The 27,384-nt window shown below is 48.0% G+C and overlaps 1 protein-coding gene across 8 annotated transcripts in view; it reads left to right on the top strand.

Moving 5' to 3' along the window:
- cplane1 (ciliogenesis and planar polarity effector 1) overlaps positions 1-27,384 on the top strand; it is a 306,978-nt gene that overhangs the window by 187,937 nt on the left and 91,657 nt on the right. For all 8 annotated transcript variants that reach the window (XM_068029092.1, XM_068029085.1, XM_068029087.1 and 5 more), the window contains 6 exons: positions 7,786-7,981; positions 15,734-15,985; positions 20,198-20,959; positions 21,466-21,641; positions 22,559-22,661; positions 24,022-24,079. In XM_068029092.1, the coding sequence (XP_067885193.1) occupies positions 7,786-7,981; positions 15,734-15,985; positions 20,198-20,959; positions 21,466-21,641; positions 22,559-22,661; positions 24,022-24,079 (1,547 nt within the window). The remainder of the gene's footprint in view (positions 1-7,785; positions 7,982-15,733; positions 15,986-20,197; positions 20,960-21,465; positions 21,642-22,558; positions 22,662-24,021; positions 24,080-27,384) is intronic.

Below are 27,384 nucleotides of genomic sequence, written 5' to 3'. Positions count from 1 at the left end.
AGGAGGGAGCATGGGTGTAGGAGGGAGCCTGGAGAGGGAGGAGGGAATGAGGAGAGGGAGCATGGGGGGATGAGGGAGCCGGGAGGAAGGAGCAGGTAGAGGGAGTGAGTATTCAGTAACTGGGTTGGGGAGTGAGTATTCAGTAACTGGGTTGGGGAGTGAGTATTCAGTAACTGGGTTGGGGAGTGAGTATTCAGTAACTGGGTTGGGGAGTGAGTATTCAGTAACTGGGTTGGGGAGTGACTATTCAGTAACTGCAGGTTGAGGGAGTGAATATTCAGTAACTGGGTTGGGGAGTGAGTATTCAGTAACTGGGTTGGGGAGTGAGCATTCAGTAACTGCAGGTTGAGGGTGTGAGCATTCAGTAACTGCAGGTTGAGGGAGTGACTATTCAGTAACTGCAGGTTGAGGGAGTGAGCATTCAGTAACTGCAGGTTTGGGGAGTGAGTATTCAGTAACTGCAGGTTGAGGGAGTGGTATTCAGTAACTGGGTTGGGGAGTGAGTATTCAGTAACTGCTTCTCTCCCTTCTCTCACCTTTACATGGTCCATCTCTGACACTTCCCTTCCCTTCCTCGACTTCTCTGTCTCCATCTCTGGGGATAGGTTGTCTACCAATATCCATTATAAGCCCACTGACTCCCACAGCTACCTCGACTACACTTCTTCACACCCTACCTCCTGTAAGGACTCCATTCCATTCTCCCAGTTTCTCCGTCTCCGACGCATCTGCTCTGATGATGCTACCTTCCATGACGGTGCTTCTGATATGACCTCCTTTTTCCTCAACCGAGGATTCACCCCCACTGTTGTTGACAGGGCCCTCAACCGTGTCCGACCCATTCCCCGCACCTCTACCCTCACCCCTTCCCCTCCCTCCCAGAACCGTGACAGGGTTCCCCTTGTCCTCACTTTTCACCCCACCAGCCTCCATATCCAAAGGATCATCCTCCGCCATTTTCGCCACCTCCAGTGTGATGCCACTACCAGTCACATCTTCCCCTCCCTTCCCCTGTCAGCATTCCGAAGGGATCGTTCCCTCCGCGACACCCTGGTCCACTCCTCCATTACCCCCACCACCTCGTCCCCATCCCAGGGCACCTTCCCTTGCAATTGCAGGAGGTGTAATACCTGCCCATTTACCTCCTCTCTCCTCACTATCCCAGGCCCCAAACACTCCTTTCAGGTGAAGCAGCGATTTACTTGTACTTCTTTCAATGTAGTATACTGTATTCGCTGCTCACAGTGTGGTCTCCTCTACATTGGGGAGACCAAGCGCAGACTGGGTGACCGCTTTGTGGAACATCTCCGCTCAGTCCGCAAGCAGGACCCTGAGCTTCCGGTTGCTTGCCATTTCAACACTCCTCCCTGCTCTCATGCTCACATCTCTGTCCTGGGATTGCTGCAGTGTTCCAGTGAACATCAACGCAAGCTCAAGGAACAGCATCTCATCTACCGATTAGGCACACTACAGCCTGCCGGACTGAACATTGAGTTCAATAATTTCAGAGCATGACAGCCCCCCACTTTACTTTCATTTTTAGTCATTTTTAGTTATTTTTTCTTCCTTTTTTTTTTACATTCCTTTTTACATTTTTTACAATCTTTTTTTGCATCTATTTCATTTCATCTTAGTTTGTTCAGTTTGCTTACCCACTGTTTTTTTCAGGTTGTTTTTCTTCAGGTTTGCACTTGCTGCTGTTCAATATTCAGTATATTCACACCTAATCTGTACTAATGCTTTGTCTTTCAACACACCATTAAAATATTGTTTGCCTTTGCTCCGTGACCTTTTGGTCAGCTATGTGGCCTGGTCCAATCTGCACCTTCTCCTTTGTTATCTCTTGCCCAACCCCCACCTCACTTGTTTATAATCTGTGACTTTTCTAATATTTGTCAGTTCCGAAGAAGGGTCGCTGACCCGAAACGTTAACTCTGCTTCTCTTTCCACAGATGCTGGCAGACCTGCTGAGTGATTCCAGCATTTCTTGTTTTTGTTTCAGTAACTGGGTTGGGGAGTGATTATTCAGTAACTGGGTTGGGGAGTGAGTATTCAGTAACTGGGTTGGGGAGTGAGTATTCAGTAACTGGGTTGGGGAGTGAGTATTCAGTAACGGGGTTGGGGAGTGAGTATTCAGTAACGGGGTTGGGGAGTGAGTATTCAGTAACTGGGTTGGGGAGTGAGCATTCAGTAACTGCAGGTTGAGGGAGTGAGTATTCAGTAACTGCAGGTTGAGGGAGTGAGTATTCAGTAACTGGGTTGGGGAGTGAGTATTCAGTAACTGGGTTGGGGAGTGAGTATTCAGTAACTGGGTTGGGGAGTGAGTATTCAGTAACTGGGTTGGGGAGTGAGTATTCAGTAACTGCAGGTTGAGGGAGTGAGTATTCAGTAACTGGGTTGGGGAGTGAGTATTCAGTAACTGCAGGTTGAGGGAGTGAGTATTCAGTAACTGGGTTGGGGAGTGAGTATTCAGTAACTGGGTTGGGGAGTGAGTATTCAGTAACTGGGTTGGGGAGTGAGTATTCGGTAACTGGGTTGGGGAGTGAGTATTCGGTAACTGGGTTGGGGAGTGAGTATTCAGTAACTGGGTTGGGGAGTGAGTATTCAGTAACTGGGTTGGGGAGTGAGTATTCAGTAACTGTAGGTTGAGGGAGTGAGTATTCAGTAACTGGGTTGGGGAGTGAGTATTCAGTAACTGGGTTGGGGAGTGAGTATTCAGTAACTGCAGGTTGAGGGAGTGAGTATTCAGTAACTGGGTTGGGGAGTGAGTATTCAGTAACTGCAGGTTGAGGGAGTGGTGTTCAGTAACTGCAGGTTGAGGGAGTGAGTATTCAGTAACTGGGTTGGGGAGTGAGTATTCAGTAACTGCAGGTTGAGGGAGTGGTATTCAGTAACTGCAGGTTGAGGGAGTGAGTATTCAGTAACTGGGTTGGGGAGTGAGTATTCGGTAACTGGGTTGGGGAGTGAGTATTCAGTAACTGCAGGTTGAGGGAGTGAGTATTCGGTAACTGGGTTGGGGAGTGAGTATTCAGTAACTGCAGGTTGAGGGAGTGAGTATTCAGTAACTGGGTTGGGGAGTGAGTATTCAGTAACTGGGTTGGGGAGTGGTATTCAGTAACTGCAGGTTGAGGGAGTGAGTATTCAGTAACTGGGTTGGGGAGTGAGTATTCAGTAACTGCAGGTTGAGGGAGTGAGTATTCAGTAACTGCAGGTTGAGGGAGTGAGTATTCAGTAACTGGGTTGGGGAGTGAGTATTCAGTAACTGGGTTGGGGAGTGGTATTCAGTAACTGCAGGTTGAGGGAGTGAGTATTCAGTAACTGGGTTGGGGAGTGAGTATTCAGTAACTGCAGGTTGAGGGAGTGAGTATTCAGTAACTGCAGGTTGAGGGAGTGAGTATTCAGTAACTGGGTTGGGGAGTGAGTATTCAGTAACTGCAGGTTGAGGGAGTGAGTATTGAGTAACTGCAGGTTGAGGGAGTGAGTATTCAGTAACTGGGTTGGGGAGTGAGTATTCAGTAACTGGGTTGGGGAGTGAGTATTCAGTAACTGGGTTGGGGAGTGAGTATTCAGTAACTTCAGGTTGAGGGTGTGATATTTAGTAACTGCAGGTTGAGGGAGTGAGTATTCAGTAACTGGGTTGGGGAGTGAGTATTCAGTAACTGGGTTGGGGAGTGAGTATTCAGTAACTGCAGGTTGAGGGAGTGAGTATTCAGTAACTGGGTTGGGGAGTGAGTATTCAGTAACTGCAGGTTGAGGGAGTGAGTATTCAGTAACTGCAGGTTGAGGGAGTGAGTATTCAGTAACTGGGTTGGGGAGTGAGTATTCAGTAACTGCAGGTTGAGGGAGTGAGTATTCAGTAACTGGGTTGGGGAGTGAGTATTCAGTAACTGGGTTGGGGAGTGAGTATTCAGTAACTGCAGGTTGAAGGAGTGAGTATTCAGTAACTGGGTTGGGGAGTGAGTATTCAGTAACTGCAGGTTGAAGGAGTGAGTATTCAGTAACTGGGTTGGGGAGTGAGTATTCAGTAACTGGGTTGGGGAGTGAGTATTCAGTAACTGGGTTGGGGAGTGGTATTCAGTAACTGCAGGTTGAGGGAGTGAGTATTCAGTAACTGGGTTGGGGAGTGAGTATTCAGTAACTGGGTTGGGGAGTGAGTATTCAGTAACTGCAGGTTGAAGGAGTGAGTATTCAGTAACAGGGTTGGGGAGTGAGTATTCAGTAACTGGGTTGGGGAGTGAGTATTCAGTAACTGCAGGTTGAAGGAGTGACTATTCAGTAACTGGGTTGGGGAGTGAGTATTCAGTAACTGGGTTGGGGAGTGAGTATTCAGTAACTGGGTTGGGGAGTGAGTATTCAGTAACTGCAGGTTGAGGGAGTGAGTATTCAGTAACTGGGTTGGGGAGTGAGTATTCAGTAACTGCAGGTTGAGGGAGTGAGTATTCAGTAACTGGGTTGGGGAGTGAGTATTCAGTAACTGGGTTGGGGAGTGAGTATTCAGTAACTGGGTTGGGGAGTGCGTATTCAGTAACTGCAGGTTGAGGGAGTGAGTATTCAGTAACTGGGTTGGGGAGTGAGTATTCAGTAACTGCAGGTTGAGGGAGTGAGTATTCAGTAACTGGGTTGGGGAGTGAGTATTCAGTAACTGGTTTGGGGAGTGAGTATTCAGTAACTGGGTTGGGGAGTGAGTATTCAGTAACTGGGTTGGGGAGTGAGTATTCGGTAACTGGGTTGGGGAGTGCGTATTCAGTAACTGGGTTGGGGAGTGAGTATTCAGTAACTGGGTTGGGGAGTGAGTATTCAGTAACTGGGTTGGGGAGTGCGTATTCAGTAACTGGGTTGGGGAGTGAGTATTCAGTAACTGGGTTGGGGAGTGAGTATTCAGTAACTGGGTTGGGGAGTGAGTATTCAGTAACTGGGTTGGGGAGTGAGTATTCAGTAACTGGGTTGGGGAGTGAGTATTCAGTAACTGGGTTGGGGAGTGCGTATTCAGTAACTGGGTTGGGGAGTGAGTATTCAGTAACTGGGTTGGGGAGTGAGTATTCAGTAACTGCAGGTTGAGGGAGTGGTATTCAGTAACTGGGTTGGGGAGTGAGTATTCAGTAACTGGGTTGGGGAGTGAGTATTCAGTAACTGCAGGTTGAGGGAGTGAGTATTCAGTAACTGGGTTGGGAAGTGAGTATTCAGTAACTGGGTTGGGGAGTGCGTATTCAGTAACTGGGTTGGGGAGTGCGTATTCAGTAACTGGGTTGGGGAGTGAGTATTCAGTAACTGGGTTGGGGAGTGAGTATTCAGTAACTGCAGGTTGAGGGAGTGGTATTCAGTAACTGGGTTGGGGAGTGAGTATTCAGTAACTGGGTTGGGGAGTGAGTATTCAGTAACTGCAGGTTGAGGGAGTGAGTATTCAGTAACTGGGTTGGGGAGTGAGTATTCAGTAACTGGGTTGGGGAGTGAGTATTCAGTAACTGCAGGTAGAGGGAGTGAGTATTCAGTAACTGGGTTGGGGAGTGAGTATTCAGTAACTGGGTTGGGGAGTGAGTATTCAGTAACTGCAGGTTGAGGGAGTGAGTATTCAGTAACTGGGTTGGGGAGTGAGTATTCAGTAACTGGGTTGGGGAGTGAGTATTCAGTAACTGCAGGTTGAGGGAGTGAGTATTCAGTAACTGGGTTGGGGAGTGAGTATTCAGTAACTGGGTTGGGGAGTGAGTATTCAGTAACTGGGTTGGGGAGTGAGTATTCAGTAACTGCAGGTTGAGGGAGTGGTATTCAGTAACTGGGTTGGGGAGTGAGTATTCAGTAACTGGTTTGGGGAGTGAGTATTCAGTAACTGCAGGTTGAGGGAGTGAGTATTCAGTAACTGGTTTGGGGAGTGAGTATTCAGTAACTGCAGGTTGAGGGAGTGGTATTCAGTAACTGGGTTGGGGAGTGAGTATTCAGTAACTGCAGGTTGAGGGAGTGGTATTCAGTAACTGGGTTGGGGAGTGGTACTCAGTAACTGGGTTGGGGAGTGAGTATTCAGTAACTGGGTTGGGGAGTGAGTATTCAGTAACTGGGTTGGGGAGTGGTACTCAGTAACTGGGTTGGGGAGTGAGTATTCAGTAACTGGGTTGGGGAGTGAGTATTCAGTAACTGGGTTGGGGAGTGAGTATTCAGTAACTGGGTTGGGGAGTGAGTATTCAGTAACTGGGTTGGGGAGTGAGTATTCAGTAACTGCAGGTAGAGGGAGTGAGTATTCAGTAACTGGGTTGGGGAGTGAGTATTCAGTAACTGCAGGTTGAGGGAGTGGTATTCAGTAACTGGGTTGGGGAGTGAGTATTCAGTAACTGGGTTGGGGAGTGAGTATTCAGTAACTGCAGGTAGAGGGAGTGAGTATTCAGTAACTGGGTTGGGGAGTGAGTATTCAGTAACTGGGTTGGGGAGTGAGTATTCAGTAACTGCAGGTTGAGGGATTGGTATTCAGTAACTGGGTTGGGGAGTGAGTATTCAGTAACTGCAGGTAGAGGGAGTGAGTATTCAGTAACTGGGTTGGGGAGTGAGTATTCAGTAACTGCAGGTTGAGGGAGTGGTATTCAGTAACTGGGTTGGGGAGTGAGTATTCAGTAACTGGGTTGGGGAGTGAGTATTCAGTAACTGGGTTGGGGAGTGAGTATTCAGTAACTGCAGGTAGAGGGAGTGAGTATTCAGTAACTGGGTTGGGGAGTGAGTATTCAGTAACTGCAGGTAGAGGGAGTGAGTATTCAGTAACTGGGTTGGGGAGTGAGTATTCAGTAACTGCAGGTTGAGGGAGTGGTATTCAGTAACTGGGTTGGGGAGTGAGTATTCAGTAACTGGGTTGGGGAGTGAGTATTCAGTAACTGCAGGTAGAGGGAGTGAGTATTCAGTAACTGGGTTGGGAAGTGAGTATTCAGTAACTGCAGGTTGAGGGATTGGTATTCAGTAACTGGGTTGGGGAGTGAGTATTCAGTAACTGGGTTGGGGAGTGAGTATTCAGTAACTGCAGGTAGAGGGAGTGAGTATTCAGTAACTGGGTTGGGGAGTGAGTATTCAGTAACTGCAGGTTGAGGGAGTGGTATTCAGTAACTGGGTTGGGGAGTGAGTGTTCAGTAACTGGGTTGGGGAGTGAGTATTCAGTAACTGGGTTGGGGAGTGAGTATTCAGTAACTGCAGGTAGAGGGAGTGAGTATTCAGTAACTGGGTTGGGGAGTGAGTATTCAGTAACTGCAGGTTGAGGGAGTGGTATTCAGTAACTGGGTTGGGGAGTGAGTATTCAGTAACTGGGTTGGGGAGTGAGTATTCAGTAACTGGGTTGGGGAGTGAGTATTCAGTAACTGCAGGTTGAGGGAGTGGTATTCAGTAACTGGGTTGGGGAGTGAGTATTCAGTAACTGGGTTGGGGAGTGAGTATTCAGTAACTGGGTTGGGGAGTGAGTATTCAGTAACTGGGTTGGGGAGTGAGTATTCAGTAACTGGGTTGGGGAGTGAGTATTCAGTAACTGGGTTGGGGAGTGAGTATTCAGTAACTGCAGGTTGAGGGAGTGGTATTCAGTATGAGGCTGCTACCTGCACCGTTGTCTTTGATGGGTGTTTGCCAGCAGGATAATTTATTTTTCATGCTCCGTTGCTTTGTCGGTTGGAACTCTGGTCTGTAATTTTCTTTTTCTTTTTGCTGATTGAGCTCTGTGATTTCTGCTGTGTGGCTGCTGTGAGTGCCCGCTGACTGAACCTGACTTTGACGTGAAGCTAATGGGTTTACTTTACCAGTCTAGTTTTCTTTTCTTTCCCTCCTCAGCCCTGGACTACACTCTCACCTGACTCCTTCGTCCCAAGCCCAGCCTGTGCTGAATTGTCAATCTGTGTCCAGTCCCCCGGCACCTGCCTTGTCAGTGCCAGTTACAGACTCGCCTGTGGATCCTGATGGTCAGACTGTCAACACATCAGATCTTGTTAGAAACATGCTGCAAGATGAGATGTTTAAACTGGTTCAGGTAAAATGAATAATAGCTGCTTGCTCTGTCCGTTTGATAACCCAGTTATTTGCTCACAATTCCAGCTACTCCAAGTCTGTCTTTCCCTGGAGTTGTGGTTGGTCTCTGTCGGTCAGTCTATCTTTCTCGTGCTCTTTTTCTTGCACACTGGCTTTCTCATCTCTGTTTTTGTCCCTTTCTCAATATGATAGAACTCTTCATCAAGATGGAGAGTGATGTAGTTGAGACTGAGAAAAGGTTCCTGAATCTCAGTAAAGGAAACTACGAAGGTATGAGGCGCGAGTTGGCAATGACGGATTGGGAAACATTACTTAAAGGGATGACGGTGGATAGGCAATGGCAAACATTTAAAGAGCACATGGATGAACTGCAACAATTGTTTATCCCTGTCTGGCGCAAAAGTAAACCAGGAAAGGGAGCCAAACCTTGGCTTGCAAGGGAAATTAGAGATAGCATTAGATCCAAGGAAGAGGTATATAAATTTGCCAAGAAAAACAACAGACCTGAGGATTGGGAGCAGTTTAGAATTCAGCAAAGGGATTCATTAAGAAGGAGAAAATAGAGTACGAGAGAAAGCTTGCGGGGAACATAAAAACTGACTGTAAAAGTTTCTATCGGTATGTGAAGAGAAAAAGATTGGTGAAGACAAATGTAGGTCACTTACAGTCAGAAATGGGGGAATTTATTATGGGAACAAAGAAATGGCTGACCTCTCAACATTTAAGAAGTAATTAGATGAGCACGTGAAACGCCATAGCACACAAGGCTAGGGGCCAAGTGCTGGAAAATGGGATTAGAATAGTTAGGTGTTTGATGGCTGGCACAGACACGGTGGGCCGAAGGGCCTGTTTCTGTGCTGTATAACTCTATGACTCTATGACTCAACTAAATGCATACTTTGGTTCTGTCTTCACAAAGGAGGACACAAATATCATAACAGAAATGTTGGGAACACAGGACTTAGTGAGAACAAAGAACAGTACAGCACAGGAACAGGCCATTCAGCCCTCCAAGCCTGCGCCGATCTTGATGCCTGCCTAAACTAAAACCTTCTGCACTTCCGGGGTCCGTATCTCTCTATTCACATCCTATTCATGTATTTGTCAAAATGCCTCTTAAACGTCTCTATCGGATCTGCTTCCACCACCTCCCCCGGCAACAAGTTCCATGCACTCACCACCCTCTGTGTAAAGAACTTGCCTTGCACATCCCCTCTAAACTTTGCCCCTCTCACCTTAAACCTATGTCCCCGAGTAACTGACTCTTCCACCCTGGGAAAACGCTTCTGACTATCCACTCTGTCCATGCCGCTTATAACTTTGTAAACCTCTATCATGTCGCCCCTCCACCTCCGTCGTTCCAGTGAAAACAATCCGAGTTTATCCAACCTCTCCTCATAGCTAATGCCCTCCAGACCAGGCAACATCCTGGTAAACCTCTTCTGTACCCTCCCCAAAGCCTCCACGTCCTTCTGGTAGTGTGGCGACCAGAATTGCACGCAATATTCTAAGTGTGGCCGAACTAAGGTTCTGTACAGCTGCAGCATGACTTGCCAATTTTTATACTCTATGCCCGGACCGATGAAGGCAAGCATGCCGTATGCCTTCTTGACTACCTTATCCACCTGCATTGCCACTTTCAGTGACCTGTGGACCTGTACGCCCAGATCTCTCTGCCTGTCAATACTCCTCAGGATTCTGCCATTTACTGTATACTTCCCACCTGCATTAGACCTTCCAAAATGCATTACCTCACATTTGTCTGAATTAAACTCCATCTGCCATTTCTCCGCCCAAGTCTCCAACCGATCTATATCCTGCTGTATCCTCTGACGATCCTCATCACTGTCCGCAACTCCACCAACCTTTGTGTCGTCCGCAAACTTACTAATCAGACCAGCTACATTTTCCTCCAAATCATTTATATACACTATAAACAGCAAAGGTCCCAGCACTGATCCCTGCGGAACACCACTAGTCACATCCCTCCATTCAGAAAAGCACTCTTCCACTGCTACCCTCTGTCTTCTATGACCGAGCCAGTTCAGTATCCATCTTAATAAAAGCAAAATACTGCGGATGCTGGAAATCTGAAATAAAAACAAGAAATGCTGGAACCACTCAGCAGGTCTGGCAGCATCTGTGAAAAGAGAAGCAGAGTTAACGTTTCGGGTCAGTGACCCTTCATAAGTCCCACATAAGAGATTTGAGTGTAAAATTAAAGCACATGGGATTGGGGGTAGTGTATTGCAATGGATAGAAAATTGGTTGGCAGACAGGCAACAAAGAGTAGGGATAACTGGGTCTTTTTCCGAATGACAGGCAGTGACTAGTGGGGTACAGCAGGGATCAGTGCTGGGACACCAGCTATTCACGATATACATTAATGATTTCGATGAGGGAACTAAATGTCAAATCTCCAAATTTGCAGATGACACAAAACTGGGTGGGAGGGTGAGTTGTGAGGAGGATGCAGAGAGGCTTCAGGATGATTTGGACAAGTTGAGTGAGTGGGCTAATGCATGGCAGATGCAGTATAATGTGGATAAATTAGAACTAGAACATTACAGCGCAGTACAGGCCCTTCGGCCCTCGATGTTGCGCCGACCTGTGAAACCATCTGACCTACACTATTCCATTTTCATCCATATGTCTATCCAATGACCACTTAAATGCCCTTAAAGTTGGCGAATCTACTACTGCTGCAGGCAGGGCATTCCACGCCCTTACTACTCTCTGAGTAAAGAAACTACCTCTCACATCTGTCCTATATCTATCGCCCCTCAACTTGAAGCTATGTCCCCTCGTGTTTGCCATCACCATCCGAGGAAAAAGACGCTCACTATCCACCCTATCTAACCCTCTGATTATCTTATATGTCTCTATTAAGTCACCTCTCCTCCTCCTTCTCTCCAACGAAAACAACCTCAAGTCCCTCAGCCTTTCCTCGTAAGACCTTCCCTCCATACCAGGCAACATCCTAGTAAATCTCCTCTGCACCCTTTCCATAGCTTCCACATCCTTCCTATAATGCGGTGACCAGAACTGCACGCAATACTCCAGGTGCGGTCTCACCAGAGTTTTGTACAGCTGCAGCATGACCTCGTGGCTCCGAAACTCGATCCCCCTACTAATAAAAGCGAACACACCATATGCCTTCTTAACAGCCCTATTAACCTGGGTAGCAACCTTCAGGGATTTATGCACCTGGACACCAAGATCTCTCTGTTCATCTACACTACCAAGAATCTTCCCATTAGCCCAGTACTCTGCATTCCTGTTACTCCTTCCAAAGTGAATCACCTCACACTTTTCCGCATTAAACTGCAATTGCCATCTCTCAGCCCAGCTCTGCAGCCTATCTATGTCCTTCTGTATCCTACAACATCCTTCGTCACTATCCACAACTCCACCGACCTTAGTGTCATTTGCAAATTTACTAACCCACCTTTCTACACCCTCTTCCAGGTCATTTATAAAAATGACAAACAGCAGTGGCCCCAAAACAGATCCTTGCGGTACACCACTAGTAACTAAACTCCAGGATGAACATTTGCCATCAACCACCACCCTCTGTCTTCTTTCAGCTAGCCAATTTCTGATCCAAAGCTCTAAATCACCTTCAACCCCATACTTCCGTATTTTCTGCAATAGCCTACCGTGGGGAACCTTATCAAACGCCTTACTGAAATCCATATACACCACATCCACTGCTTTACCCTCATCCACCTGTTTGGTCACCTTCTCGAAAAACTCAATAAGGTTTGTGAGGCACGACCTACCCGTCACAAAACCATGCTGACTATCTCTAATGAACTTATTCTTTTCAAGATGATTATAAATCCTGTCTCTTGTAACCTTTTCCAACATTTTACCCACAACCGAAGTAAGGCTCACAGGTCTATAATTACCAGGGCTGTCTCTACTCCCCTTCTTGAACAAGGGGACAACATTTGCTATCCTCCAGTCTTCCGGCACTATTCCTGTCGACAATGACGCCATAAAGATCAAGGACAAAGGCTCTGCAATCTCCTCCCTAGCTTCCCAGAGAATCCTAGGATAAATCCCATCTGGCCCAGGGGACTTATCTATTTTCACACTTTCCAAAATTGATAACACCTCCTCCTTGTGAACCTCAATCCCATCTAGCCTAGTAGCCTGAATCTCAGTATTCTCAACAACATTTTCTTTCTCTACTGTAAATACTGACGCAAAATATTCATTTAACGCTTCCCCTATCTCCTCTGATTCCACACACAACTTCCCACTACTATCCTTGATTGGCCCTAATCTAACTCTAGTCATTCTTTTATTCCTGATATACCTATAGAAAGCCTTAGGGTTTTCCCTGATCCTATCCGCCAATGACTTCTCGTGTCCTCTCCTTGCTCTTCTTAGCTCTCCCTTTAGATCCTTCCTGGCTAGCTTGTAGCTCTCAAGCGCCCTAACTGAGCCTTCACGTCTCATCCGAACATAAGCCTTCTTCTTCCTCTTGACAAGCGCTTCAACTTCTTTAGTAAACCACGGCTCCCTCGCTCGACAACTTCCTCCCTGCCTCACAGGTACATACTTATCAAGGACACACAGTAGCTGCTCCTTGAATAAGCTCCACATTTCGATTGTTCCCATCCCCTGCAGTTTCCTTCCCCATCCTACGCATCCTAAATCTTGCCTAATCGCATCATAATTTCCTTTCCCCCAGCATAATTCTTGCCCTGCGGTATATACCTGTCCCTGCCCATCGCTAAGGTAAACCTAACCAAATTGTGATCACAATCACCAAAGTGCTCACCTACATCTGAATCTAACACCTGGCCGGGTTCATTTCCCAGTACCAAATCCAATGTGGCATCACACCTGGTTGGCCTGTCTACATACTGTGTCAGAAAACCCTCCACACACTGGACAAAAACTGACCCATCTAAAGTACTCGAACTATAGTATTTCCAGTCGATATTTGGAAAGTTAAAGTCCCCCATAACAACTACCCTGTTACTCTCGCCCCTGTCGAGAATCATCTTCGCTATCCTTTCCTCTACATCTCTGGAACTATTCGGAGGTCTATAAAAGACTCCCAACAGGGTAACCTCACCTCTCCTGTTTCTAACCTCGGCCCATACTACCTCAGTAGACGAGTCCTCAAACGTCCTTTCTGTCGCTGTAATACTCTCCTTGATTAACAATGCCTCACCCCCCCCCCTTTTACCATCTTCTCTGTTCTTACTGAAACATCTAAATCCCGGAATCTGCAACATCCATTCCTGCCCCTGCTCTACCCATGTCTCCGAAATGGCTACTACATCGAGATCCCAGGTACCAACCCATGCTGCAAGCTCACCCACCTTATTCCGGATGCTCCTGGCGTTGAAATAGACACACTTTATACCAGGTTCTTGCTTGCCAGTGCCCTCTTGCGTCCTTGTAACCATATCCCTGACCTCACTACTCTCAACATCCTGTATACTGGAACTACAGTTTAGGTTCCCATTCCCCTGCTGAATTAGTTTAAACCCCCCCGAAGAGCACTAGCAAATCTCTCCCCCAGGATATTGGTACCTCTCTGGTTCAGGTGAAGACCATCCTGTTTGTAGAGGTCCCACCTACCCCAGAAAGAGCCCCAATTATCCAGGAAACCAAAACCCTCCCTCCTACACCATCCCTGCAGCCACGTGTTCAACTCCTCTCTCTCCCTATTCCTCGCTTCACTATCACGTGGCACGGGCAACAACCCAGAGATAACAACTCTGTTTGTTCTCGCTCTAAGCTTCCACCCTAGCTCCCTGAATTTCTGTCTTAAATCCCCATCTCTCTTCCTACCTATGTCGTTGGTGCCTATGTGGACCACGACTTGGGGCTGCTCCCCCTCCCCCTTAAGGATCCCAAAAACACGATCCGAGACATCACGAACCCTGGCACCTGGGAGGCAACACACCAACCGTGAGTGTCTCTCGTTCCCACAGAACCTCCTATCTGTTCCCCTAACTATGGAGTCCCCAATGACTAATGTTCTACTCCTCTTCCCCCTTCCCTTCTGAGCAACAGGGACAGACTCTGTGCCAGAGACCTGTACCCCATTGCTTACCCCTGGTAAGTCGTCCCCCGCAACAGTATCCAAAACGGTATACCTGTTGTTGAGGGAAACGGCCACAGGGGATCCCTGCACTGCCTGCTGGTTCCCTCTCCTTCCTCTGACGGTAACCCATCTACCTACTTATTTTACCTGAGGTGTGACTACCTCCCTATAACTCCTCTCAATAACCTCCTCCGCCTCCTGAATGATCCGAAGTTCATCCAGCTCCAGCTCCAGTTCCCTAACGCGGTCTGCGAGGAGCTGGAGTTGGGTGCACTTCCCACAGATGCAGTCAGCAGGGACACTCTTGGCGACCCTTACCTCCCACATTCTGCAGGAGGAACATACAACTGCCTTTACCTCCATTCCCACTATTCTAAATTCCCAACAAATCTACTGAAAAACCAAAAACAAAAAGTCAAAACTTGTTAGGTTAGCAATCCAACGGACAGAACTTCTTAAATACAAAGCTTACCTTATCAACACACCAGAGTCCTTTTTTTTGGTTAGAGGAGGAGGGTGGGTGGGAGACACTACACGTGTAGTGTCTTGGGTACAGCCACCACACAAATATATACTTTTTACTTACCCAGCAGTCCCCTGGTCCTCCGAAAACAAAAGGGAATTCACTTTTAAACTTACACTGAAATTGACTTCACAGCTGTAAGTCCGCTCCCGCACCTCCGTTACTATCAAAGCTGCAGTCACCGAAACTAAATGTGAGGTTATCCACTTTGCTTGCAAAAACAGGAAGGCAGATTATCTGAACAGCTATAAACTGAGAGATGGGAATATGCAACGAAACCTGGGTGTTCTCGTACACCAGTCGCTGAAGGTAAGCATGCAGGTGCAACAGGCGGTAAAAAAGGCAAATGGTATGTTGGCCTTCATAGCGAGAGGATTCGAGTACAGGAGCAGGGATGTCTTGCTGCAGCTATACAGGGCGTTGGTGAGGCCACACCTGGAATATTGTTTGCAGTTTTGGTCTCCTTATCCGAGGGAGGATGTTCTTGCTGTGGAGAGAGAGTGCAGCGAAGGTTTAGTAGACTGATTCCTGGGATGGTGGGACTGATGTATGAGAGATTGAGTCTGTTAGGATTATATTCACTGGAGTTCAGAAGAGTGAGGGAGTATCTCATAGAAACCTATAAAATTCTGACAGGACTTGACAGGGTAGATGCCGGAAGGATGTTCCCGATGGTGCGGGAGTCCAGAACCAGGAATCATAGTCTAAGGATCCAGGGTAAATCTTTCAGGACTGAGATGAGGAGAAATTTCTTCACCCAGGGAGTGGTGAGCCTGTGGAATTCGCTACCACAGAAAGTAGTTGAGGCCAAAACATTGTATGTTTTCAAGAAGGAGTTAGATATAGCTCTTGGGTCCAAAGGGATCAAAGGGTATGAGGCAAAAGGGGGAACAGGTTACTGAGTTGGATGATCAGCCATGATCATAATGAATGGTGGAGCAGGCTCGAAAGGCCGAATGGCTTACTCCTCCTCCTATTTTCTATGTTTCTTGCTCTCTTTCTTGCGTTCACTATCTCTCACTCTTACTGCCCTGTTTTCACTCGTCTGCACACATGTTCTGTATTGCACTCCCCTTGTCTCTCGCTCGCTCATGCTCTGTCACTCACTCCCTGGAACTCACTTTCCTGTTTTCCACCTCCTCTTCCTCCCGCAACAGCTCCAGCAAATCAACTTCATGAGTTTAATGCAGGTGGTTGGATCGTCGTTGACGGGCCTTCCCAGCATTCAGCAGCAGCTGCGGCCCGCTCCCAGCCAAAACCAGGCCCCTACAACACCGAACCTCACCACAAATCGAAATTCAAGCTGTCAGGTGCCTGCCCCTGGAGAGACAGAGTGCGAGAGCCCAGTTATGGAAAGCAACCTCCCGGTTCAGAAGTCAAGCAGTGTGCCAGATGAAAACATAGCACAGGTAAGGGATGAAGTGAAGGCTGTCGATCATGCATGTTGGGCAGTATTCAAGCCACAAAACTGGCAGTCACTGTGTGAGTGTGGTTGATTAGTTTTAGCAAGCTTACTCCTCTTGTCCACTGCAAGTGCTGAATCTCCCAGGCCACCAGCTCCCAGTACTGGGACTGGGATATATTGTCCAACAGATGCAATTTAATCATCAGGAGCGTCACAGCGAGCCCAGTCCATCCAATTGATGTGACTGGATGGTGATTTGCACCTACATAGTGGATTGTCTCCTCCTTTGCACAGTGGAGTGTAGCTCAATGATAGCAAATGTAACAGGTTCTGGCAGAGGCTGGGTTTTCTGTCAAGGTTTATACAGCGCTGTGGTTGCGATAGAATGATCACAGAACAGAGAGCTTTGCAAACAGTGTGAAAGTTGGGAATTCAGTGTCAAGGGTGAAGGAGGTGCTGATTTTTGTCTTCAATATTTGTAGTCATTCGTGTAAACTTGAGACAGGAAGTATTTACAATTTTTGTCCAGTATTTTAGTGCTTAGTGGAAGTTAGAGTGTAGAAAAAGACTTTCAACAAATTAAAAAGTAGAGATGAATAATTTCTTTGCATCAGTCTTTGTAATAGAGGAAGAAGTCAGCATGCTAGACATCCCAATATTGAAATACGGACAGGAACTCACCAAAATTAACATTAGCAAATTAACAGTAATAAAGAAAATAATAGCACTAAAGAGTGGAGTGAATTGTTCATTTTGAATTTGAGATTGATAGATTTTGTTAACCACAGGTATGAAGGGAATGGTGCAAAAGTGGTACATGGAGTCAAGTCCCAGGTCAGGCATAATCTCACTGAGTGGTGCAACAGGCTCAAGGGGCTAAATGGTCTAGTCCTGCTCCTATGTTCAATGGGATTTAAATGAAGAAGGGAACAAAGTGGAGGGAAGTGACCACGAATGGCATGGACGGGGATCCTGAGTAAAGCTAATATAAGGGAAAAGGGAGCTGGATTGTGGGAGGGTGTGAGGTCGGAGTCTGAGCATCAAATACTCATCAAATTGTTCCATTGATCTGCACAACTTGAGTTACTAGCAGGGTTGGGGCAGCAAGACGATTATTTTTGTTTACCAGTTTGCTTCCTGTTGCTGTTTGGCCTCCATGGGAGCAATGACCCTGGAGCAGGCCAAGGTTGAAAGGTGGTGTGGTTCACTGTGGTGAAGGAGCATCGGTTTCCTGGACTCTGTGCATCCATCCCCTAATCCAGGCCATCACCATTCAACACTTAACCAGGTTTAGGCACAGGAGGAAGCTGTTTGGCTGCCTCTTTGCTGGAGTGATCCAAAAACTAATCCCACTGCCCCACGCTCTCCCCATAGCCCTGCATCAATCCCAAACTAATCCCACTGCCCCACTCTCTCCCATAGACCTGTAACAATCCCCAAACTAATTCCACTGCCCCACTCTTTCCCCATATCCCTGTAACAATCCGCAAACTAATCCCACTGCCCCACTCTCTCCCATCGATCAGTAACAAGCTCCAAACTAATCCCACTGCCCCACTCTCTCCCCATAGCCCTGCATCAATCCCAAACTAATCCCACTGCCCCACTCTCTCCCATAGACCTGTAACAATCCCCAAACTAATTCCACTGCCCCACTCTCCCCCATAGATCAGTAACAAGCTCCAAACTATTCCCACTGCCCCACTCTCTCCCATAGATCAGTAACAAGCTCCAAACTAATCCCACTGCCCCACTCTCTCCCATAGACCTGTAACAATCCCCAAACTAATCCCACTGCCCCACTCTCCCCCATAGATCAGTAACAAGCTCCAAACTATTCCCACTGCCCCACTCTCCCCCATAGATCAGTAACAAGCTCCAAACTAATCCCACTGCCCCACTCTCTCCCATAGATCAGTAACAAGCTCCAAACTAATCCCACTGCCCCACTCTCTCCCATAGATCAGTAACAAGCTCCAAACTAATCCCACTGCCCCACTCTCTCCCACAGATCAGTAACAATCCCCAAACTATTCCCACTGCCCCACTCTCTCCCACAGATCAGTAACAAGCTCCAAACTAATCCCACTGCCCCACTCTCTCCCACAGATCAGTAACAATCCCCAAACTAATCCCACTGCCCCACTCTCTCCCACAGATCTGTAACAAGCTCCAAACTATTCCCACTGCCCCACTCTCTCCCATAGATCAGTAACAAGCTCCAAACTATTCCCACTGCCCCACTCTCTCCCCATAGCCCTGCATCAATCCCAAACTAATCCCACTGCCCCACTCTCTCCCATGGATCAGTAACAAGCTCCAAACTAATCCCACTGCCCCACTCTCTCCCATGGATCAGTAACATGCTCCAAACTAATCCCACTGCCTCACTCTTTCCCCATATCCCTGTAACAATCCCCAAACTAATCCCACTGCCCCACTCTCCCCCATAGATCAGTAACAATCCCCAAACTAATCCCACTGCCCCACTCTCTCCCATAGATCAGTAACAAGCTCCAAACTATTCCCACTGCCCCACTCTCTCCCATGGATCAGTAACATGCTCCAAACTAATCCCACTGCCTCACTCTTTCCCCATATCCCTGTAACAATCCCCAAACTAATCCCACTGCCCCACTCTCTCCCATAGATCAGGAACAATCCCCAAACTAATCCCACTGCCCCACTCTCTCCCATAGATCAGTAACAAGCTCCAAACTATTCCCACTGCCCCACTCTCTCCCATAGATCAGTAACAAGCTCCAAACTAATCCCACTGCCCCACTCTCTCCCATAGATCAGTAACAAGCTCCAAACTAATCCCACTGCCCCACTCTCTCCCATAGATCAGTAACAAGCTCCAAACTAATCCCACTGCCCCACTCTCTCCCATAGATCAGTAACAAGCTCCAAACTAATCCCACTGCCCCACTCTCTCCCATAGATCAGTAACAAGCTCCAAACTAATCCCACTGCCCCACTCTCTCCCATAGATCAGTAACAAGCTCCAAACTAATCCCACTGCCCCACTCTCTCCCATAGATCAGTAACAAGCTCCAAACTAATCCCACTGCCCCACTCTCTCCCATAGATCAGTAACTAGCTCCAAACTAATCCCACTGCCCCACTCTCTCCCATAGATCAGTAACAAGCTCCAAACTAATCCCACTGCCCCACTCTCCCCCATAGATCAGTAACAATCCCCAAACTAATCCCACTGCCCCACTCTCCCCCATAGATCAGTAACATGCTCCAAACTAATCCCACTGCCTCACTCTTTCCCCATATCCCTGTAACAATCCCCAAACTAATCCCACTGCCCCACTCTCTCCCATAGATCAGTTACAAGCTCCAAACTATTCCCACTGCCCCACTCTCTCCCATAGATCAGTAACAATCCCCAAACTAATCCCACTGCCCCACTCTCTCCCATAGATCAGTAACAATCCCCAAACTAATCCCACTGCCCCACTCTCTCCCATATTCAGTAACAATCCCCAAACTAATCCCACTGCCCCACTCTCTCCCATAGATCAGTAACAAGCTCCAAACTAATCCCACTGCCCCACTCTCTCCCATAGATCAGTAACAAGCTCCAAACTAATCCCACTGCCCCACTCTCTCCCATAGATCAGTAACAAGCTCCAAACTAATCCCACTACCCCACTCTCTCCCATAGATCAGTAACAAGCTCCAAACTAATCCCACTACCCCACTCTCTCCCTATAGATCAGTAACAAGCTCCAAACTATTCCCACTGCCCCACTCTCTCCCCACAGCCCTGTTACAATCCCCAAACCAATCCCACTGCCCCACTGTCTCCCATAGATCAGTAACAAGCTCCAAACTAATCCCACTGCCCCACTCTCTCCCATAGATCAGTAACAAGCTCCAAACTAATCCCACTGCCCCACTCTCCCCCCATAGCCCTGTATCATTCCCCAAACTAATCCCACTGCCCCACTCTCTTCTCATAGCCCTGTATCAATCCCAAACTAATCTCACTGTTCCACTCTATCCCCAAAGATTTGCATAAACTTTCAAATTAACTCTTCCATTTAGTTTTAAGTGTCTTCTCATCAAGATATTAAAATAAAAGTATTTTCCTCAATTATGTTTGCCTTAAATGATATCCTAATATTGGAAATAATCTTTGATGCACTTAAATGCAAGTGGCCCTTTGAACCGTGCACTGATGTTCTTTTTTATTTCTTAGAACCCAGAGAAGTTGTATCTTCGTCCAACGCTTGAAGCTGATCAAGTGTGCAGACTGCAACGGATCCCTGATTCCCAGAGTGTGCTGACCACAGGCTGCGTTCCTATCCGACCTCACCTCCTGCTGGGCCCTGGGGCTCAGCCTCCTGTAACGCTTTGCCAGGTTACTCCTGGGAGAAGTGCAACACCCTGCCTCCCGCTGCTCCGACTCCAGCCTCGGTATGAGCTGAGGGCTCCTCCAGTGGCTCGCATCAAGCCGCCATGCTCCATCCCTCTACTGCAGCCCACCCGACGAGAGGCCTGGGTACCCTGCCTAGAGCCCAGTCACAGGCCACATGTTGGCTTCCCCGCCCACATGATCTCATCAGCATATGATCCTGAGGCTCTCCGGAAAGCTGCTGAGGAAAAAGAGAGGAAGGAAGAATTGTTGAGCAGAGGTCCACCCAAACACCTGAACCTGGATCAGTATCAGCAGCCGTCAGCTTCTCACTGCACTGACCCTCCAGCGAGTGGCCCTCCCCCCTCTGGTGAGAGATTCCAGAGGGAATTCCAGCGCCCCACCTCACATGGAGGCTGCTCCCAGGTGTTCGAGTTGCCTCTCCTCCATCTCCCCCAGCCCACCCCCATGTCTGTCTTTCCTCCGAGTACAAGGCAGCCGCCTAACACTCAGGTAGAGCCTGGGCGGCCATGGATGTTCTCAGCCGCCGCAGTTCAGTGTCCCAGAGGCCAGCAGCAATATCGCATCTTCTGTCCAGCAACCCAGGTAAGCTTGGAGTCAGCGTCGAGGGGAGGGATTCTCAGCCTTGCTGAAGGAGGCAAGGGGGTGTCTCAGCCTTGCCAAGGGAGGGAAGGGTGGTTCTGCCGCTTTGAGGAATAGAGACTATTGTTTCTAGATACTTGTGACTGTCTCCTTTTCCATGTTCTCTACCACATTATTACCAGTACTCCATAGTAACAGTGTACCCCTCAGATAGCCTGTTTATAGGTACTGTGAGTATCTGGGCTGAGATTATTCAGTGCTGGTTTGCTACAAGATAAATTGTATTTTAACCAACAGGCTTTAATTATATAATGCTGTTTGAGTGATGGTCCTAAGTTATCATTGATAATGGTTTACCTTAGTGCTGTGCAGCTCAAAATGCTGTCTCCAGGCACAGGTCAAATTTAGAAGACCAGTGCTGGGTGTTGGTCGCAGTTCAAATTAAACGTCTCTCATGCCCACCATTACTCCTTCCTGAAAGACTACTTTGGTGTTATCCTTCATTCTAGGTGTCAGTGGTCCATCCTCCAAGACTCATTCCAGCTCAGGACCTCATTGCTTTTGAGCAAGGCCAGCTATGTAAATCTCACCAACCTTCGAGAGAACCACAGGCTGAAGCCTTTCGCCTTCTGAAGGTGAACATCGAGGCATTTGAGCCCAGGACCAGTTGTGACAGTAAGAAGAGGTGGGAATCTGCAAGGTGGCTTTATTTAGTCTCTGAGTTAGAGCCTGTTTTCATCATCCCAATCAATGACAGCAAATCAACAGAACAGACAAACTGGGCCTGAGACCAGACAGGTCAGGGCTAGGCCATCCAAGCAGGGATGTATTAACCGGGTTGTGGGGATGGGGTGGAGAAATGGTTGGGGAGGGTTGGACCTGGGCTGGGATGTGTGCGGTGGGGATTAGGGTAGGCTAGGAGAAGAATGTGGGGTTAAGTGGCGACAGGAGGTGGGTGGGTGAGAGGGTGGTGTTGAGGGTGGTCAATGGCAAGCAGGCCAGTTGCAGTTACTGGACCCAACTAAGCTCCACTGACCCCACAGCTCAAGCAAGAAATACTCAAAAAAAAAAAATTTGTTGCTGTTAAGCCAGATAAATTAGAAAACAGATCATTTGAACCCATGATTAGGACTGAAAGTAATCGTGATGATGGTGGGATGAGGGGAGGGATGTAGGGCGGAGATGGGGAGAAGTTGGAGAGGGGAGGGATGTGAGGAGGAAGTGGGAAGAAGGTGGAGTGGGGAGAGATGTGGGGTGGGGTGGGGAGGGAAGGGATGTGGGCTGGTGAGGAGATGGAGAGGGGAGGAAGTGGGGAGAAGGTGATGAGGGGAGGGATATGGGAAGGAGATGGGGAGGGGAGGGATGTGGGGAGGAAGTGGGGATAATGTGAGGAGGGGAGGGATGTGGGGTGGAGATGGGGAGGGGAGGCATGTGGAGAGAAGGTGGAGAGGGGAGCGGAGGGGTGTGGGGAGAATGTGGTGAGGGGCGGGATGTGGGGTGGAGATAGAGAAGGGATGTTGGGTGTGGAGGTGGGGTTGAAGGATGATGTGTCATATTATGACGTGCTTTTTCCAGAGACCTGATTTGTTTTTCATTCCCCAGGTTAAAGCGGCGTTGTGATAGAAGAAGAGCAGAGAGGACAGTCTGCAAACTGCCCCAGTCAGACCAACGAATGGGCCCCCCTGATCCACCAGATACTCAGGAGGTTAGACACATAGTCTGTATGTAAAATCCTTGGGTCTGTCCTCCTACACTTTCTGGGAGGTTGAGAGGAGGTAGCTAATAAATGGGGTAGGGTCGGAATGTATGCTGTAACTAGGGACAGTCCTCCCATATTCCGCATGATGGTCATACCCCTTGACGTGCTAACTCACCATATCTGCCCTGTGGAATGACAGGAGGGTCCCTGCAACTTCCATAGCCCAGGTAGCCTGCTTCTGACTTTAGTCTAGCACTGCAGGGGGAGACCAGGCATGGAGAGAAGAACTGTTTGACCAGAGCCCTTTCACCAGCTGTAATGGATACTCTCCCAGTGACAAGCCTTTAGCTTTTTATTTTAAGACCAAAACGGATGGAACAGCAGTGTCCTGCCAGGGGGTGTTAGTGATGAAAACCCAGAGGCACTTATTTTATTCCATTGTGGGCTTCGCTGGCAGGATCAGCATTTATTGCCCATCCCTAATTAGAATCATAGAATATTTACAGCATAGAAGGAAGCTAATTGGCCCCTTGTGTCCATGCCAGTTCTCTGCAACAGCAACTCAGCTCGTCCCACTCGCCCACCTTTGAGAAGGTGGTGGTGAGCCCCTGCAGTCCATGTGGGGTTGGTACACCCACAGTGCTGTTAGGAAGGGAGTTGACCCAGCCACAGTGAAGGGACGGCGATATAGTTCCAAGTCAAGATGGTGTGTGACTTGGAGGGGAATTTGCAGGTGCTGGTGTTCCCATGCATCTGCTGCCCTTTTCTTTCTAAGTTGTAGAGGTTGCGAGTTTGGAAGGTGCTGTTGAAGGAGTAAGAGTGTTGAGAGATAAAAACAAGAAATGCTGGAAGCACTCAGCAGGTCTGGCAGCATCTGTGAAGAGAGAAGCAGAGTTAACGTTTCAGGTCAGTGACCCTTCATCAGAACTCACTGACCTGAAACGTTAACTCTGCTTCTCTCTCCACAGATGCTGCCAGATCTGCTGAGTGTTTCCAGCATTTCTTGTTTTTATTTCAGATTTCCAGCATCTGCACTATTTTGCTTTTAATTAAGAGTGTTGAGAGCCCTGGGAGAGAGGAAGTAGTCACAGCTGGGTTATTGGATGAGTATCAATATCCGTTATCACAGTTAGCAGTCCGTTAGTGCTGGACAGAATCCCCAGGACCAAGGGAAAGCAGAGCCAGCAGTACAGCAGCTTTTAGGCTGCCTGTACTTATTTCAGACAGCTGAACGTTACAGGAGACATGGGCAGTAGTGTAGGTTGAGTTTAGGGTATGGGGAGGTGATTAGGTGGGGCTGGGGGATATGGGGAAATGATGGGTGTCTGGCAGATACGGGGTGTGTAACAGTTGTGTTTAATACCAGGAGCCGAGAGAAGTTCCACCAGTGCCCGAAACCTCAGGATGTTTTACCCTCCCACTGGGTGAGTGAGAATGAGGAAACTGCTCCTCCAAGTTTGCTGTTGTAACTTGTGTGTTGTAAGAAATCAAAAAACCAGCGATCAAACTGCAGCTTCTCTATCCTTCTGTCTGACGACCTGAACCACCATCTACTTCATTACCTCCAGACTTGATTATTCCAGTGCACTCCTAGCTGATCTTCCACATTCTATCCTCAGTGAACTTGAGGTCATCCAAAACTCTGCTGCTTGTGTCTTAACTCTCACCAAGTCTCGTTCCCCCATCACCACTGTGCTGGCTGACCTACATTGGCTCCTGTTCAAGCATCGTCTTGATTTTAAAATTCTCATCCTTGTTTTTAAATGCCTCCATGGCCTCACCCCTCCCTATCTCTGTAATCTCCAGCCTCACAACCCTCTGAGATATCTGTGCTCCTCTAATTTGGGCCTTTTGTGCATCCCTGATTTTAATCGCTCCACCATTGGTGGCCGTGCCTTCAGTTGTCTCGGCCACAAGCTCAGGACCACCCTCCCTACATCTCTCCACCTCTCCACCCTGCCTTCCTCCTTTAAGACACTCCTTAAAACCTACCCTTTGACCAAGCTGTTGGTCATCTGATCTAATATTTCCTTTTGTAGCTCAGTATCATACTTAGTGTCATAATACTCCTGTGAAGTACCTTTGGATGTTCTATTACTGGTGCCACATAAATATAAGTAGTTGTTCTAGTACTAATCACTCTTTAGAACATAGAACAAAATACAACACAGAAGGAAGCCATTCAGCCCATCGTATCCACACCAGCCGCTTAAGCTATCCATCCAAACTAATCCTATCTTCCAGCACTTGGTCCAAAGCCCCACAGGCTACAGCACCTTAGGTACATGTCCAGGTACCTTTTAATAAAATTGAGGGTCTCTGCCTCCACCACCGATTCTGGCAGTGGATTCCAGACACCCACCACCCCCTGGGTGAAAAAGTTTTTCCTCATTTTTTAAAATTCATTCACGGGATGTGGGTGTCACTGGCCAGGCCAGCATTTATTGTCCATCCCTAATTGCCCTTGAGAAGGTGGTGGTGAGCTGACTTCTTGAACTGCTGCAGTCCATGTGAGGTAGGTACACCCACAGTGCTGTTAGGAAGGGAGTTCCAGGATTTTGACCCAACGACAGTGAAGGAACGGCGATATAGTTCCAAGTCAGGATGGTGTGTGACTTGGAGGGGAACTTGCAGGTGGTGGTGTTCCCATGCATTTGTTGCTCTTGTCCTTCGAGGTGGTAGAGGTCGCGGGTTTGGAAGGTGCTGTCTAAGGAGCCTTGGTGCGTTGCTGCAGTGCATCTTGTAGATGGTACACACTGCTGCCACTGTGTGTTGGTGGTGGAGGGAGTGAATGTTTGTGGTTGGTGTGCTAATCAAGCGGGCTGCTTTGTCCTGGATGGTGTCGAGCTTCTTGAGTGTTGTTGGAGCTGCACCCACCCAGGCAAGTGGAGAATATTCCATTTCATTCCTGACTTGTGCCTTGTAGCTGGTGGACAGGCTTTGGGGAGTCAGGAGGTGAGTTGCACACTGCAGGATTCATAGCCTCTGACCTGCTCTTGTAGCCACGGTATTTATATGGCTACTCCAGTTCAGTTTCTGGTCAATGGTAGCCCCTAGGATGTTGATAGTGGGGGATTCAGCGATAGTAACGCCATTGAATGTCAAGGGGAGATGGTTAGATTCTCTCTTGTTGGAGATGGTCATTGCCTGACACTTGTGTGGCGCGAATGTTACTTGCCACTTATGAGCCCAAGCCTGGATATTGTCCAGTCTTGCTGCATTTCTACATGGACTGCTTCAGTATCTGAGGAGTCACGAATGGTGCTGAGCATTGTGCAATCATCAGCGAACATCCCCACTTCTGACCTTATGATAGAAGGAAGGTCATTGATGAAGTAGCTGAAGATGGTTGGGCCTAGGCCACTACCCTGAGGAACTCCTGCAGTGATGTCCTGGAGCTCAGATGATTGACCTCCAACAGCCACAACCATCTTCCTTTGCACTAGGTATGACTCTAACCAGCAGAGAGTTTTCCCCCTGATTCCCGTTGACTCCAGTTTTGCTAGGGCTCCTTGATGCCATACTTGGTTAAATGCTGCCTTGATGTCAAGGGCAGTCACTCTCACCTCACCTCTTGAGTTCAGCTCTTTTGTCCATGTTTGAACCAAGGCTGTAATGAGGTCTGGAGCTGAGTGGCCCTGGCAGAACCCAAGCTGGGTATCACTGAGCAGGTTATTGCTAAGCATGTGCTGCTTGATGGCACTGTTGATGACACCTTCCATCACTTTGCTGATGATTGAGAGTAGACTGATGGGGCAGTAATTGGCCGGTTGGACTTGTCCTTTTTTGTGGGCAGGGGATACCTGGGCAATTTTCCACATTGCTGGGTAGATGCCAGTGTTATAGCTGTACTGGCACAGCTTGGCTAGGGGCGAGGCAAGTTCTGGAGCACAGGTCTTCAGTACTATTGTCAGAATATTGTCAGGGCCCATAGCTTTTGCAGTATCCAGTGCCTTCAGTCGTTTCTTGATATCACGTGGAGTGAATTGAATTGGCTGAAGACTGGCATCTATGATGCTGGGGACTTCGGGAGGAGGCCGAGATGGATCTTCAACTTCGCATTTCTGGCTGAAGATTGTTGCAAATGCTTTTGCCTTATCCCCTTTTGTCCCCTCTAATCCCTCTCCCAATCACCTTAAATCTGTGCCCCCTGGTAATTGACCTCTCCGCCAGGGAAAACAGGACATTTCTGTCTATTCTATCTAGGCCATTCATAATTTCGTAAACCTCAATCAAGTCACCCCTCAGCTCCTCAATTCCAGGGAAAACGACCCTAGCCTATCCAATCTTTCCTCATAACTGCAACCCTAAAGCCCTGGCAACATTCTTGTAAAGCCCCTCTGCACTCTCTCCAGAGCAATTATGTCCTTCGTGTAATGTGGTGACCAGAACTTCATGCAATACTTCAGCTGCTGCTTAACCAGCGTTTTATACAATTCCAGCGTCACATCCCTGCTTTTGTATTCTGTATCTTGGCCAATAAAGGAAAACAATCCATATGTCTTCTTCACCACTCTACCTACCTGTCCTGCCACCGTCAGGGACCTGGTGGACATGCACTCCAAGGTCTCTCACTTCTTCTGCCTCTCTCAATATCCTCCCGTTTATTGTGTATTCTCTCGTTTTATCTGCCCTCCCCAAATGCATTACCTCACACCTCTCAGGATTGAATTCCATTTGCTACTTTTCTGCCCACTCAACAAAACCATTGATATTGTTCTGGAGTCCA

Source organism: Heterodontus francisci, chromosome 4, assembly GCF_036365525.1.
Source record: "Heterodontus francisci isolate sHetFra1 chromosome 4, sHetFra1.hap1, whole genome shotgun sequence".
Classification (NCBI taxonomy): Eukaryota; Metazoa; Chordata; class Chondrichthyes; order Heterodontiformes; family Heterodontidae; genus Heterodontus; species Heterodontus francisci.
Note: the sequence above shows the minus strand (reverse complement) of the source record. Positions and strands in the feature narration are given on the sequence as shown.